The following is a 16,094-nucleotide window of genomic DNA, read 5'->3' as shown; positions in this document are numbered from 1 at the left end:
TCTGCCTCCCCCACAGATCCCCTCCTATTACATCTGTTACAATCATTAATATTCTCCCTTGCGCTACCTGGATGTACTTGTACAAAGTATGACCTGGCTGGATAGCACAGAACACTTTTTCACTGTCTTCCTCCCCCCCCCCCCCCAGCTAAAGGTAGTTTAAATAAAACGCTGACATTTATTTCTCTTTCAGCACTGCGTCTAAAAGAATCGATGTTCTCCAAACAGTATTCTCCAACAGCAAGGTGTCTGTGGGACTGGGTCACAGGCGAGCGAGTGCCACAGAGTATCTGCCAGCTCTCCGTACGATCTGCAGGGCAGAGAAACTGAAGGAGCAGGGCAAAGCAAAGCGCAGGTATGAATCCTTGCAGCATTCTTTTAGTTAAGAGATACAGGTACAGCGCAGAATCAGGCCCTTCGGCCCACCGAATCCGTGCTGATCAGCGATCCCCGCACATTTACACTATCCTACACACACTAGGGACAATTTACGATTTTACCAAGCCAATTAACCTACAAACCTGTACGTCTTTGGAGTGTGTAAGGAAGCCAGTGATCCCAGAGAAAACCCACACAGGTCACTGGGAGAACGTGCAAACTCCGCACAGACAGCATCTGTAGTCAGGATTGAACCCGGGCGTTAGGCGCTGTGAGGCAGAAACTCCACCGTTGCACCATTCTGTCGTGATTCTGTGCCTGAAATAAGCCTGCACTGCCTGGACCATGTTAAGTTCACCAGTGCACACCTCTGTTGGCAAGAGATGCATCTTATCTTAAGGTTAATTTTAGCCTTGTCTGACTTGCCAGACATTGACCCACCCCCCCTGCCCCCCACTACAAAGTTTGAAGAAGAGTACTAACCTGAAGGGTACTGCCTGTCCATGTTCTCCAGAGATGCTGCCTGACCCGTTGCATTACTCCAGCATTCTGTGTTTTTGCTGAAGATTGCAGCATCTATCGTATCTGCCTCCACCACCACCCCTGGCAGCACGTTCCAGGCACCCGCCACCTTTGATTTTTTTTTTTTAAAACATGCCCTCCATATCTGCTTTAAACTTTGCTCCTCTCACCTTAAAGCTCTACGACATTCCCATCTTGGGAGAGGGGAAATGATTTTGACTATTGACCCTATCTATGCCTCGGATAATTTTATATACTTCTATCCCCCCCCCCCCCTGAAAGGGAGGGAATCTTGTTGGATCTACCTCTCCCAGGTACAGGGATTACTGATCTGGAGAGAATGACAGGGAGATGGGTTGGTCAGGGAGGGCTTGGGGAAGGGAGATGGAGCTGGAGAGGGAAGGGAAGAAATCTTGTTGGACTTGTCTCCTCCAGGTACAGGGAAGACTGATAAAGGACCTTTGTGTCGGCCTTAATTTGGAACTTGCACTGTGCAGAAATTCATATCCACGGCATCTGCCGTCTCTTTCAAGTGTTAACTTGTACTTGTTGCATTTATTTTTGCACGCTTTAAAAAGTGAAAAGCTGTTCGTGTTTTCCAGGTTTCTGCACTATTTGGATGGGGTGCACATGGAACTGCCTAAAATCACATTGGAATCCCTGGCAGCAGACTTCCCCTGAGCTGATGGCACTATTATCTGTACAGTAAATTACTATGCCTGGATGACTGGCCATCTTTGGGGGTGGTTTGCCCCTGCTCCCTTTTGGTTCCTGTTTTCGTGTGTGTGTTTGTCTGAATGTATGAATATTTTTGTACAGTAAAGTGATGTGAATCTTTGTAACAGAATAGTGGATAATCTTAATTTAATTGCTGCGGACAACCTCATCTTGCTGTCGAAGAATGTAAAAACCAAGTTGTTGGTGCCGTCTGTTCATAACATGTGTGGAGAGTAAACTAAATCATTGCCCTTCAATCCTGCTTTTACAAACGCCCGCCACAACTTCACCCAATAATCTTTCTGACGGGTGGAGGTGGTTTGATTTTGCAGGGTAACTGAGACAAACAATTTAAATATACTTTAGTTTAGAGATGCAGCGCGGAAACAGACCCACCGTGTCCGCACTGACCCCCAATCCCTGCATTTTAACACTATCCTACACACTCACACGAGGGACAATTTTGACATTTACCAAGCCTACATACCTGTACGTCTTTGGAGTGTGGGAGGAAATCGAAGATCTCGGAGAAAACCCATGCGGTCACGGGGAGAACATACAAACTCCGTACAGACAGCACCCAAAGTTGGATCAAACCCGTGTCTCCAGCGCTGTAAGACAGCAACTCTACCGTTGCACCACCTTTGTGTTGTGGTCACTCGATGGGAGCATAAACCCAAATATTTTTTTTATAAAATAAAATTTCTCACCATTTTGGGGAATAAAATGGAGCAACACTGTGGCGCAACGGTAGAGCTGCTGCCTCTCAGCGCCAGAGACCCAGGTTTTATCCTAACTACAGGTGATGTACATAGTTTGTGCGTTCTCCCTGTGACTGCGTGGGTGTCCTACATCCCAAAGACGTGCGGGTTTGTAGGTTAATCAGCCCTCTGTAAAGTGGCCCTAGTGTGTCGGATAGAACTAGTGTTGGGTCAGCGTGGACTTGATGGGCCGAAGGCTCTGTTTTCATGCTGTATCTCTAAACTAAATTAATTAACTAAAAAAAAATCCCCTCCACTTTGATTCATTATTCCCTTCCCCTCTCAACCAGCATAACAACTGCTGGATATATATCAGCCATAAGTGTTTCGGACAGGACTGGAAACAAAGCAGGTTGCTCATGCAAGGCTGACCCTAAGCAGCCTGTAACTAAGTTACTATTGGGAATGGCCATCAAATGGAGGATAAAATATTATCTGAAATTGTGAATGACTGAGATTCATCATGTTTTCCACTAAAATGTTTTAAATTCCCCATTTTTATGTCAGGAGTATTATATAGAATTAAAGCATTGTATGGGGTGATTGTACAGCCTACTCTGACGTAAGGTATCGAATTAAATAAATCAGAGTCATGCCTATAAACTGCAAACTTCACTTGGTTGCCTGCAAGCCTTGCCACAGTGTCGGTATCGTTATCCCAGGATTCTACCTTGGTCCAGGCCTCCCTGGCAATGTTCTTGACGGCTTTACAAAGGCTGTAAATTGATTTATTGTACTGCTCAATTGTGTGACTTGTTGGGGGAACACTCGTAGTCATGAAGACGCAAGGAACTGCAGATGGTGTAAACCTTGAGCGGAAAATAAACTAATTGTGTGGGAAGGAACTGCAGACGCTGGCTTACACCAAAGATAAACACAAAATGCTGGACTAGCATCTCTGGTTGGAAGGAGTAGGTGACGTTTCAGGTGGTGTCCCTTCTTCAGACTGCTGGAGTTATTCCCAAGAATGGCACTCTTCATCAGACTAGTATTGGCTTTGGCACATGTCTCTCTACATGCTAATGGGCCTATCCCACAATTTTTGCTATCGCAGAAAAGTGGCGACAATATTTGTTGTCGTGGGTGCTGTCGTAGGTTGTCGCCAGGTGTCGTAGGTGAATTCCATTAAAACTAGTCCCTGGCAGTCGCCTTAGGCGTAAATCTCCGAGTTCGAATCAGGGCAAACTCGGGAGAACTCTTGGAATGATCTTGTACCGGGGGACAGGGGTTTTAGAGATACTGCACAGAAACAGGCTCTTTGACACAGTAGGGGCAATTTACAGAGGTTAATTAACCTACAAACCTGCGCGTCTTTGGGATGTGGGAGGAAATTGGAGCATTTGGAGAAAACCTATACCACTCCAGGGAGAATGTACAAACAGACGGAATCAAACTCGCATTAACTGTATCAGTAACTCCAGTGAAGTATTTTAATGATAAATACACAATCAAAGCAATACAAGGGGAAAAATACAATCACCTGAGACTAATAGAATTTTAGATTTGCATTTCTGTAGCACCATTTAAGCTTCAAGCTACCTCCAAAGAGATTCCTGCTCCACTGTTTGATCTTCTCCGTACATATAATGTTCTGTTTTTATCCATAAAATGCCTCACAGCCACCAATAAAGTTTAGAGATACAGCATAGAAACTGGTTCTACGGCCCACAACAATCAGTCATCACCCGCGTGCATTAGCACTATCCTATACACTTGGGGCAATTGTACCAAGACAATTAACCTACAAACTCTACACACAGTCCCCATGGTCAGGATGGAATCCGGGTCTATGACGCTGTAAGGCAGCGACTCTACCGCTCTGCCACCAAGCTTTTGAGTGAAATAAAAAAAACAGAAATGGTGGAAATGCCACAGGTTTCATTGTGAAACTGGGTGGAATCAGAAACAGACCAAAATCAAACCAGTCGCGGTGATTTGTGCACCTTGGTATAATGTTATGTTTGCAGTCAGGTATTCACCAGGGAAGCAAAACAAGAATCTTAAGTGTGAGCCGGGAAAAGAATCAGCGGATGAGGCAGCATCTATGGAGCGAAGGAATAGGTGCTGTTTCTTCGGGGTCTCGATGCGAAACTGGAATTCTCTGCCTTAGAGACAGGTTCTCTGGATGCTTTCAAAAGAGAGCTAGATAGGGCTCTTAAAAATAGTGGAGTCAGGGGATATGGGAGAGAAGGCAGGAACGGGGTACTGATGGGGATGATCAGCCATGATCACATTGAATTGATCGAAGGGCCGAATGGCCTACTCCTGCACCTATTGTCTATTGAAACGTCACCTATTCCTTCGCTCCTCATAGATGCTGCCTCACCCGCTAAGTTTCTCCAGCATTTTCGACTTTTCCAGCATCTGCAGTTCTTTCTTAAACAGGGACAAGAATCAAATCGGAGAAGTTCTGTCTGATTCTCCACTCGATGCCAGTGGTGACAAGAAGGGCCGACTTCAACTGTAGTGGTGTTTAAGAATCGTTGAAGAGAAATTCGTAGAAAGCGATGGCCTGCAGTAACGCGTCGCACATCTCCTCCCCGCGGTCTGGCCCCGCTCTGTGGAACAGCCTCCTGTAGCGGGCAAGTGTGTCATGGGGAAACAGGACCCGTGGGTTCTCGTGCGTCACTGAGTCCGCCATCAGCTGCTGAACCAGCTCCCTGCCGCTGGTGCGGGCCTCGCCCACCATCAGCTGGAAGTGTTTGCCCACGGCCGTGCGCACCACACTCAGCACCCGGTGCTGCCCGTCCCGCGGGAAGTGCGGGCACAACAAGCCGTGCAGCATGGCTTCCACCGTGCGTAGGTGTAAGGTCACCGGGAACAGGTTGGCGTTCTGCGTCGAGATGCCGGGCTTCTCCAGGACGTAGAAATCAGCAGCGGGGATGTTCGACACGGCTGAGGAAATCTGGAAAAGATTAGGACACCGATCAGACGGCACACGGGCTGGGACAGGCCCTTCGGCCCACAATGTCCGTGTTGTAAATGTGATGCCAACATGAAACATCGAAATAGGTGTAGGAGGAAGCCATATTTTTAGATTTAGATTTAGATTATTTAATGACCACACAGTCAAGCTGGTGGAATTCAGGTTCAGTACAGGATGTACAGTCCCTTGACTCTAGCCCCTAGTAATGAAGTAATCTCTGGATACATGAAGCTAGATATGGACAATGGACAGTAGGTGCAGGAGTAGGACATTCAGCCCTTCGAGCCAACACCGCCATTCAATGTGATCATGGCTCATACTCATCCCCAATCAGTATCCCGTTCCTGCCTTCTCCCCATATCCCCTGACTCCGCTATCTTTAAGAGCCCTATCCAGCTCTCTCTTGAAACTATCCAGAGAACCGGCCACCACCGCCCCCTGAGGCAGAGAATTCCAGACTCACCACTCTCTGTGAGAAAAAGTGTTTCCTTGTCTACGTTCTAAATGGCTTACCCCTTATTCTTAAACTGTGGCCCCTGGTTCTGGACTTCCCCCCAACATCGGGAACATTTGCTGCTGGTGGTTTCACATTTTCAGATGCTGGTTTGCAATAAAGCACTATCGGAATAATTTGGCAAGTCGGGCAGCATTCCTACCAGACATGGATGGGCGATTTTTCTGGTCGGGACTGATTGTAGTGGAGGGGAAAAAGGAAGCTGGAAGAGAGAGGGACAGGACAACGCCTGATAGGTTGATACAGTTCAGGGTCAAGTCAAGTCAATTTTATTTCTATAGCACATTTAAAAACAACTCTCGTTGACCAATGTGCTTTGCATTAGTGCAGGTACTAACGTGTTACTTAGTGGTACATAGATCAACAATACATACATAAATACATACAGCACTCCCATCAGAGGACCTCAAGAAAGGCTTGAGAGTAGAAATAAGTTTGAGGTCTAGACTTAAAAGAGTTAATGGAGGGGGCAGTTCTGATGGGAAGAGGGATGCTGTTCCACAGTCTAGGAGCTGCAACCGCAAAGGCGCGGTCGCCCCTGAGCTTATGCCTAGACCGCGGGATGGTCAGTAACCCCGGTCTGAGGGACCTGGAGGTGGTGTGGTGGGTGAGCAGATTTTTGATGTAGGTGGGGGCAAGCCCATTGAGGGATTTGTAGACATAGAGAAGGAGCTTGAAATTGATTCGGAACCACACTGGGAGCCAGTGGAGAGAGGCCAGGATCGGGGAGATGGGGTCCCTGTTCTGGGAGCCCGTCAGGTGTCTCGCTGCGGCGTTTTGGACCAATTGCAGGCGGGACAGGGATGATTGGCTGATATCAGTGTAAAGGGAGTTGCAGTAATCAATGCGGGAGGGGATAAATGTGTGGGGTGATACGGTTCAGGGTGGGGTGATACGGTTCGGGGTGGGGTGATACGGTTCGGGGTGGGGTGATACGGTTCGGGGTGGGGTGATACGGTTCGGGGTGGTGTGATACGGTTCGGGGTGGGGTGATACGGTTCGGGGTGGGGTGATACGGTTCAGGGTGGGGTGATACGGTTCGGGGTGGGGTGATACGGTTCAGGGTGGGGTGATACGGTTCAGGGTGGGGTGATAGGCAAATTGTTAGACAAAGGCCGGAGATGAAAAGACAAAAGGTGTGTGACAAAAGGAGTGCAAATTATGCAGCTGGAGTAAACTAACTTCTGCCTGCCGGTAGTAAAGAAGGCAAACGCAATGTTGCCATTTATTTCAAGAGGGCTAGAATACAAAAACAGGGATGTAAAGCGGAGGCTCTTCAAGGCGCTGGTCAGACCGCATTTGGAGTATCGTAAGCAATTTTGGGCACAATATGTGAGGATGTGCTGGCTCTGGAGAGGGTCCAGTGGAGGTTTACAAGAATGATCCCAGGAATGAGTGGTTTAACATGATGAGCGTTTGACGGCACTGGGCCTGTACTCGCTGGAGTTTAGGAGAATGTGGGGAAAAATCTAATTGAAACGCACAGAACAGTGAAGGGCTTGGATAGAGTGGATGTGGAGAGGATGTTGCCACTAGTGGGAGAGTCTAGGACTAGAGGTCATAGCCTCTGTATTAAAGGACGCTCCTTTAGGAAGGAGATGAGGAGGAATTTCTTTAGTCAGAGGGAGGTGAATCTGAGGAATTCTTTGCCACAGAAGGCTGTGGAGGCCAAGTCAGTGGATATTTTTAAAGCAGAGATAGATTCCTGATTAGTACGGCTATCAAGGATTATGGGGAGAAGGCAGGAGAATGGGATTAGAAGAGATCAATCAGTCATGTAGACTTTATGGGCCGAATGGCCGAATTCTGCTGCGATTACCTATGACCTTATGGCCTGCACATGATCCATATCCGTTGTGCCTGTATAAAAGCCTCATAAACGTCACTATGGTATCTGCCTTCACTACCGTGCCTGGCGGCACATTCCAGGCACCCACCATTCTCTTTAAAAGAAATCCTTTGCCCTGTACATCTCCTTAAAACATTGCCGCTCTTATCTTAAGATTTTGTCGATCAACCCTATCCACGCCTCACATCATTTTATATACCTCTATCTTCCTGAAAGGGAGAGGATTGGAGGGGAAAGAGAGATGCGGAGAGGGAAGGAATCTTGTTGGACTTGCCTCCTCCAGGTACAGGGAAGGCTGATAGGGTCCCTTCATGTAGCGGTGGCTCTCCTCCTGATTCCAGTCCATGACGGTGAGATTGTGATCCACATGAGCCCACGCGATCCTACGGATTCCAAACACGATCGACACGATGGTCTTTGCAGCCTTGTCAGAAGCAGACAGGTTTGTTTAGGTCCCGATTCCACACAACAAGATCATTCTCCACTCAGCATGCCCAGTAGAGCTTTCCTTGGCGTTAACAACCACAGCTGTAGCCAAGGGTTCAAATGTCTCAAGTATAACAATGATACACCAGTACAGGTCCTCCCCCGGGTTAGTTTAGATCCAGCAGGAAACAAGTACACCGAGTCCGTGTCGTAATCGATCACCCAGTCCAACTAGTTCCATGTTATCCCAATTTCTCATCCAACACACTAGGGGGGAATTTACAGAGGCCAATTAACCAACAAAACTGCACGTCTTTACAATGGGGAGGAAACCAGAGCACCCGGAAGAAACCCACAAGGTCACGGGGATGAAAAAGTGGGATTGCATCGAACTAGTGCACGGGTGATCAGGGGCAGCACGGTGGCGCAGAGGTAGAGCTGCTGCCTGACAGCACCAGAGACCAGGGTTCAATCCTGACTACGGGTGCTGTCTGTGCGGAGTTTGTACGTTCTCCCTGCGGCCGCGTGAGTTTGCTCCAGGTTCCACCTACACTTCAGAGACGTACGGGTTTGTAGGTTAATTGCCTTCGGTAACATTGTAAATTGTCCCTAGTGTGTAGGATGGTGCTAGTGTACGGGGTGATCGGTGGTCGACGTGTTCGGTGGGCTGAAGAGCCTGTTTCCACGCTGTATCTTGGGAACATGTTTCTTGCCTCTAGCGTGTCCAAACCCTTAATAATCTTATATGTTTCAATAAGATCCCTCTCATCCTTCTAAACTCCAGAGTGTACAAGCCCAGCCGCTCCATTCTATCAGCATATGACAGTCCCGCCATCCCGGGAATTAACTTTGTAAACCTACGCTGCACTCCCTCAATAGCAAGAATGTCCTTCTTGAAATTAGGGGACCAAAACTGCACACAATACTCCAGGTGTGGTCTCACTAGGGCCCTATACAACTGCAGAAGGACCTCTTTGCTCCTATACTCGACTCCTCTTGTTATAAAGGCCAACATGCCATTCGCTTTCTTCACTGCCTGCTGTACCTGCATGCTTACTTTTATTGACTGATGAACAAGGACCCCCAGATCCCGTTGTACTTCCCCTTTTCCCAACTTGACACCATTTAGATAGTAATCAGCCTTCCTGTTTTTGCTACCAAAGTGGATAACCTCACATTAAACTGCATCTGCCATGCATCTGCCCACTCACCCAACCTGTCCAAGTCACCCTGCATTCTCATAGCATTCTCCTCACAGTTCACACTGCCACCGAGCTCTGTGTCATCTGCAAATTTGCTAATGTTACTTTGAATCCCTTCATCTAAATCATTGATGTATATTGTAAATAGCTGTGGTCCCAGCACCAAGCCTTGCGGTACCCCACTAGTCACTGCCTGCCATTCTGAAAGGGACCCGTTAATCCCTACTCTTTGTTTCCTGTCTGCCAACCAATTTTCTATCCATGTCAGCACTCTACCCCCAATACCATGTGCCCTAATTTTGCCCACTAATCTCCTATGTGGGGCCTTATCAAATGCTTTCTGAAAGTCCAGGTACACTACATCCACTGGCTCTCCCTTGTCCATTTTCCTAGATACATCCTCATAAAACTCCAGAAGATTAGTCAAGCATGATTTCCCCTTCATAAATCCATGCTGACTCGGACCGATCCTGTTACTGCTATCCAAATGTGCCACTATTTCATCTTTTATAATTGACTCCAGCATCTTCCCCACCACCACCGATGTCCGGCTAACTGGTCTATAATTCACTGTTTTCTCTCTCCCGCCTTCCTTAAAAAGTGGTATAACATTAGCTACCCTCCAATCCACAGGAACTGATCCTAAATCTATAGAACATTGGAAAATTATCACCAATGCATCCACGATTTCTAGAGCCACTTCCCCAAGTCCCTCGATCTGAGTAGCATCGATCTGGACTGGCTTTCAATATCTTGCACTATATTAAATTTTTCATACCATTGTGCTTGAGTAAACAAACTGTACAATGCATCCAGGACAGGGGTGGGGAACCTTTTCATGGTGGAATGCAGAAGTTAGCTGTAACCTAATAAGGCCGCATCCAAGAAACTTCAATTAGATATACTTCAAATTGTACATTATTTTTGTTAAAATAGCCCTCATGATTTACTAATGTTTTAATTGAGGCCGTCAGTCGGGGAGGATTATTTCGTTGAATCGTCTTTTACTCTTTGGTATTATAAATACGTTCATTTTAAGATTAAAATTAAAATAATAAAAGATAAATATATAAAATTATAAAAGGACTGGACACACTAGATGCAGGAAAAATGTTCCCAATATGGGGTGAGTCCAGAACCAGGGGCCACAGTCTTAGAATAAAGGGGAGGTCATTTAAGACTGAGGTGGGAAAAAACTTTTTCACCCAGAGTTGAGAATTTGTGGAATTCCCTGCCACAGAGGGCAGTGGAGGCCAAATCACTGGATGGATTTAAGAGAGAGTTAGATAGAGCTCTAGGGGCTAGTGGAGTCAAGGGATATGGGGAGAAGGCAGGCACGGGTTATTGTTAGGGGACGATCAGCCATGATCACAATGAATGGCGGTGCTGGCTCGAAGGGCCGAATGGCCTCCTCCTGCACCTATTTTCTATGTTTCTATGAACAAAAACTTATTAATAATAAAAAGATTTGTTCTACAAAATTTGGATTCATTCAAAAGGCCGCACTTAATGGCCTTACGGCCGCAGGTTCCCCCCACCCCCCCGATCCAGGACATCGGGCGGGGTAAGAGAAGACTGTGTTTGCTGGATCTGCCACGTGAACAGAAGGTTTTCCTGAAACTTACCAAGAGCTGCTTCCTCTCCACGTCGGGTTTGACAAACTTGAGTCCGTGCAGTTTCTTCTCCCGTTTTGCTGGCTCCTGCAGCGGGCTGAGGATGGACTGGCAGACTTTCACGATGGTCTTGTGCTTGAACAGGGGCACGTGCAGCAGGCACTGCAGGCGGGTGAAGGGCCCGCTCTGCTCGCGGTGCTGCACGATGTTGGCCGACTTCCTGCCGCGCAGCAGCTTGATGCCGGCCAGCTCCTCGCGCGACGCCGTGTTCAGCACCTGCAGGATGGCGCCGCGCTCCTCGTGGGTGTACAGCCCGTCCAGGTCAACGCTGCTCAGCTCGGGGGACGTGCAGTCGAGGTGCCGCAGCTCCGACAGCGAGAGGCGACCCTCGTCGCAGTGCGTGCAGCGGAGGGAGCGCTGGTGCCACGCTGCATCGGGGAGGATGGCTCGCCACAGTACACGCCACTGAGCTGCAGACACACAGGCTATAAACACAGGCCATGAGAATCAGGTTCAGGTTCACTAATGTCACCTGCTCCAAGAGAGAAGATACAAGATAGATTTATTCATCACATGTGCCAGATGGCACAGTGAAATGAAATTCCCATACAGCCATACAATAAAATAAAAGTACAGAGTACAGTGAAGGCCTTTGCATGCTATCCAGTAAGATCAGATAATACTAAACATAAACACAATCAAGTCAAACTCAAGTACGATAGGGACTGCACAGTGGCACAACTGGTAAGAGCCTCTGCCTCACGATGCCAGAGACCTGGGTTCAATCCCAGCCTTGGGAGCTGTCTGTGTGGAGCTTGCACGTTCTCCCAGGGCCCGCGTGGGTTTCCTCCAGTATCCTCCCACGTCCCAAAGACGTGCAAGTTTGTAGATTAACAGGCTTCTAAGTTGCTCCTAGTGTGCAGGGAGTGGATGCAAATGTGAGAATAACACGAGCGGGTGATTGAACGGCGTGGGCTCAGTGGGCTGTTTTCATGCTGTATCTCCAAACTAACGAGATTGAGTAAATAGGAAGATGATACAGAGTGCAGAATATAGTTCTCAGCATGGCAGCACACGAGTTCCATTGGCAATATCCAATTCACTTTACCTTCTCCGTTGCTCTTCTGCTCATCAGGCTTCTGAACATCCTTCCATAAGCTGGGCTACCGTCCGATTCACCTCTACCCCATTGCGGACATTGGACTTGGTCTCTGGGAACTATATTCTGCACTCTGTAGCTTCCCCTTTTGCTCCATCTACTGCAACTGCACGGAGCAAATAAAAAATGGAGACGAGGAACTGCAGATGCTAGTTTACCAAAAGTAACCAGCATGTCTGGAGGACATGGACAGGTAACCTTTGAGGTTGGGATCCTTCTAAGATGCAGCCTGCACATTGAGGGGAGAGAGGGCAACAAACCTACAAACCTACAGACCTTTGGGATATGGGAGGAAGGACAAAGTCCAATGTCCTCAATGGGGAAGTAGTAGAAAGGAGCTGCAGATGCTGGTTAATGTATGTACGTACTTTATTTGTCACGTATACCGAGGTACAGTGAAATTCATTTTCATATACAGTTCTGTACAAGTATCACTGTATAAAAGCACTTAAGATATATATTAAATAAGCCTCAGATACAGTACAAATGCAGTAGTGCACTGAGACAGTATACAGATTCGCCAGATTCGCCCCATTTTCAAGCCTCAGTTGTTTTAAGTGCAGGGATCTTGACCTGACCATGAAGGCCTGATGAGTCTCGACCCGAAACGTCGCCCATTCCTTCTCTCCAGAGATGCTGCCTGTCTCACTGAGTTACTCCAGCATTCTGTGTCTATTCATGGGGTAGCAGTGAATTGGGCAGTACCCTGGCTTACCATCAGCCTAATCAGCAGGAGAGCGGAGGGGAAGGGGAAGGTATAGACAGGTACGCTACAATGCTGAGAACTACATTTGGAGAACATGCAAACTCCACACAGACAGCAGCTGAGGTCAAGTGCACGGGTCTCTACCGCTGTGTCACTGTAACTGAATGTCGTGAACGTTGATGCTGCCTGCAGTGACTTGTCTGTGTGAGCCCTGCGTCTTGGTACAGCACCTGCCCAGATACTGACCTTCAGGCCCTGTTTGTGGACTGGTTCAACATGACAGACACACAGACAGTCAGACACAAAATGCTGGAGTAACTCAGCGGGACAGGCAGCATCTCTGGAGAGAAGGAATGGGTGACACACAGACACACACACACACTCACTAATACATGCACACACTCAAACGCACACACTCAAACACACACACACTCATACACACACACACACTCATATACACACACACACTCATATACACACACACACTCATATACACACACACACTCATAAACACACACATAAACACACACATACACACTCATACACACACACACGGTTCCGGCTACACGTGACCGCGATGACCCAGACCCGGCGTGAAGGGCCGAGCGGCCTCCCCCCCTCCCTCCCTGCCCCTCCCCCACCGCGGCGCTCCCCCCCCCCCTGCCCCCCCCCCCCCCCCTCCCCTCACCAAAGACCCTATAGTGGAGCTCCGCTATAAGATCTTTGCCCCTCACCTCGGGCCCACATCCCGGCGCCGCAGGCCGCGTGCAGCCGCTAACGCGGTCCCCCAGAGCTACCGGTCGCCTCCTCCGACCGACAACATTCACCCCGAACTTTGGTTCCGAGCGACGACAACCAGCCGGAGTAACTCAGCGGGACCGGCAGCATCTGTGACGTTTCGGGTCGAGGCCCTTCTCTCCGGCCTGAGTCAGGGGGAAGGGAAACGAGAAATGTAGACGGTGATGCAGAACAGAAATGGAGGATATGCAACAACAGACAATAGGTGCAGGAGGAGGCCATTCGGCCCTTCGAGCCAGCACCGCCCATTCAATGTGATCATGACTGATCATCCCCAATCAGTACCCCGTTCCTGCCTTCTCCCCATATCCCCTGACTCCACTATCTTTAAGAGCCCTATCTAGCTCTCTCTTGAAAGCATCCAGAGAACCGGCCTCCACCGCCCTCTGAGGCAGAGAATTCCACAGACTCACCACTCTCTGTGAGAAAAAGTGTTTCCTCGTCTCCGTTCTAAATGGCTTTACCCCTTATTCTTAAACTGTGGCCCCTGGTTCTGGACTCCCCCAACATCGGGAACATGTTTCCTGCCTCTAGTGTGTCCAAACCCTTAACAATCTTATATGTTTCAATAAGATACCCTCTCATCCTTCTAAACTCCAGAGTGTACAAGCCGAGCCTATTAATCAACTAGCCCACATCTAACAATGGACCGTTTCCTTGTTCATCATTATTTTTTTTAATGCATATCCTTCATTTCTTTCTTCTATATCTCTCCATATCGCCATCTATATCTCTCGTTTCCCTTTCCCCTGACTCTCAGTCTAAAGAGCCTCGACCCAAAACGTCACCCATTCCTTCTCTCCAGAGATGCCGCCTGTCCCGCTGAGTTACTCCAGCATTTTGTGTCTATCTTCGGTGTAAACCAGCATCTGCAGTTCCTTCCTACATAGTGAAAAACCCTGTCAGTGCTAAAGGGTGGAGTAAGTAGTTGAGGCAGGAACTATCGCGACGTTTAAGAAATATTTAGACAGGTCCATGGATAGGACAGGTTTGGAGGGATATGGGCCTAATGCAGGAATAGTGTAGATGGGACATGTTGGCCGGTATGGGCAAGTTAGGCCGAAAGGTCTGTTTCCACTGAATATAAATCTCCACTAAACCCGATTCAAAAACCCACTGAGAAGGAGATGCCATCTCCAGACTACTTTCCTGCTTTCAAATGATGGCTCTTGTGAAATATTTCTCATGTAGGCAAATAGAAGCAAGTGGGCCTCAACATCTATTGTGATAATGCCTGATCTTTTCTGGCCTTATTTCCTCTTTTATCCATAACCCTCAACTCTCGACCTTTTAAACATTTAACAAATATATCTAACGATCCAACCTCCGCCACGCCCAGGGACAGAGAATTACAGACATTCACCACCTGGGAGGAAGTGTCCATGCACCTTGGTTGCATGTTTAGTTAAATGACTGTCCCATTGTTCATAGGTGGACAAAAATGCTGGAGAAACTCAGCGGGTGAGGCAGCATCTATGGAGCGAAGGAATAGCTGACGTTTCGGTTCGAGACCCTTCTTCAGACTGATGTGGGGGCGGGGAGAAGAAAGGAAGAGATGGAGACAGTGGGCTGTGGGAGGGCTGGGAAGGGGAGGGGAAAGAGGGAGAAAGGAAGGACTACCAGAAATTGGAGGTCAATGTTCATACCGCTGGGGTGTAAACTACCATCGATTTTACCAGCATCTGCAGTTCCTTCTTAAACGTTCCATCGTTCATGACTCTTCTATCATTGGAAACATTTCAACTCCTACCCTATCAAGCCCTCTTTAAGGATTTTGGAAGTGATAGGAGCAGAATTAGGCCATTCGGCCCATCGAGTCTACTCCCCCATTCAACCATGGCTGATCTATCTCTCCCTCCTAACCCCATTCTCCTGCCTTCTCCCCATAACCCCTGACGCCTGTACTAATCAAAAGTCTATTTATCTCCGCCTTAAAAATATCGAATGGATCTTTTATGGTTGAACAAGGTCTGCTGCTCTTTTTTTTTAACATCAAGGAATACAGACCCAATTTATCTAGTCATTCTTAACGAGAAAGTTCACCCAGAGAGTTGTGAATCTGTGGAATTCTCTGCCACAGAAGGCAACGGAGGCCAATTCACTGGATGTTTTCAAGAAAGAGTTAAGATTTAGATCATAGGGCTAAGGGAATCATGGGGGGTGGGGGAAGCTAACGGGACATGGGGGGAGCAGGAACGGGGTACTGATTCTGGATGATCAGCCATGATCATATTGAACGGCAGTGCTGGCTTGAAGGGCCGAATGGCCTACTCCTGCACCTATTTTTCTATGTTTCTAAGACAGTGTACTGATACCAAAAATATCCTGGTGAATCTTCTGCCTCCAAAATCTCTCTATCTTGCTTTAGGTGAGGGCACTAACTGCGTGTGGTTTTCCACATGTGGTCTCGCCTCAAGCAGAACACAGGGGAGAAGCGGAGAAGGGTGAAACGTGAAGCCAGACTGAAGGAAATGATTTTGTTTTAAAGACACAGAGTGCTGGAGTAACTCAGCGGGTCAGGCA

At 47.9% G+C, this 16,094-nt stretch overlaps 2 protein-coding genes across 3 annotated transcripts in view; one reads left to right on the top strand and one right to left on the bottom strand.

The window, feature by feature from the left end:
- The window catches only part of atad5 (ATPase family AAA domain containing 5), a 73,671-nt gene extending 70,687 nt beyond the window's left edge, over positions 1 to 2,984 (top strand). Inside the window, exons 23-24 of one of the 2 annotated variants that reach the window (XM_033044660.1) lie at positions 194 to 355; positions 1,503 to 2,984. In XM_033044660.1, the coding sequence (XP_032900551.1) occupies positions 194 to 355; positions 1,503 to 1,581 (241 nt within the window). In that variant the 3' untranslated portion in view covers positions 1,582 to 2,984. The remainder of the gene's footprint in view (positions 1 to 193; positions 356 to 1,502) is intronic. The other variant, XM_033044659.1, reaches the window with a different exon arrangement.
- Positions 2,985 to 3,777: 793 nt separating this feature from the next.
- tefm (transcription elongation factor, mitochondrial) lies at positions 3,778 to 13,638 on the bottom strand. Its single transcript, XM_033044661.1, has 4 exons — positions 13,508 to 13,638; positions 10,921 to 11,393; positions 7,942 to 8,091; positions 3,778 to 5,283 (listed from the first exon to the last, which is right to left on the bottom strand). The coding sequence occupies exons 1-4, from the start codon at positions 13,518 to 13,520 to the stop codon at positions 4,852 to 4,854; spliced, it is 1,068 nt and encodes a 355-aa protein (XP_032900552.1). The 5' UTR covers positions 13,521 to 13,638; the 3' UTR covers positions 3,778 to 4,851.
- Between the last annotated feature and the right edge of the window lie 2,456 nt (positions 13,639 to 16,094).

The sequence above is a fragment of the Amblyraja radiata genome, chromosome 26, assembly GCF_010909765.2.
Source record: "Amblyraja radiata isolate CabotCenter1 chromosome 26, sAmbRad1.1.pri, whole genome shotgun sequence".
Lineage (NCBI taxonomy): Eukaryota > Metazoa > Chordata > Chondrichthyes > Rajiformes > Rajidae > Amblyraja > Amblyraja radiata.
Note: the sequence above shows the minus strand (reverse complement) of the source record. Positions and strands in the feature narration are given on the sequence as shown.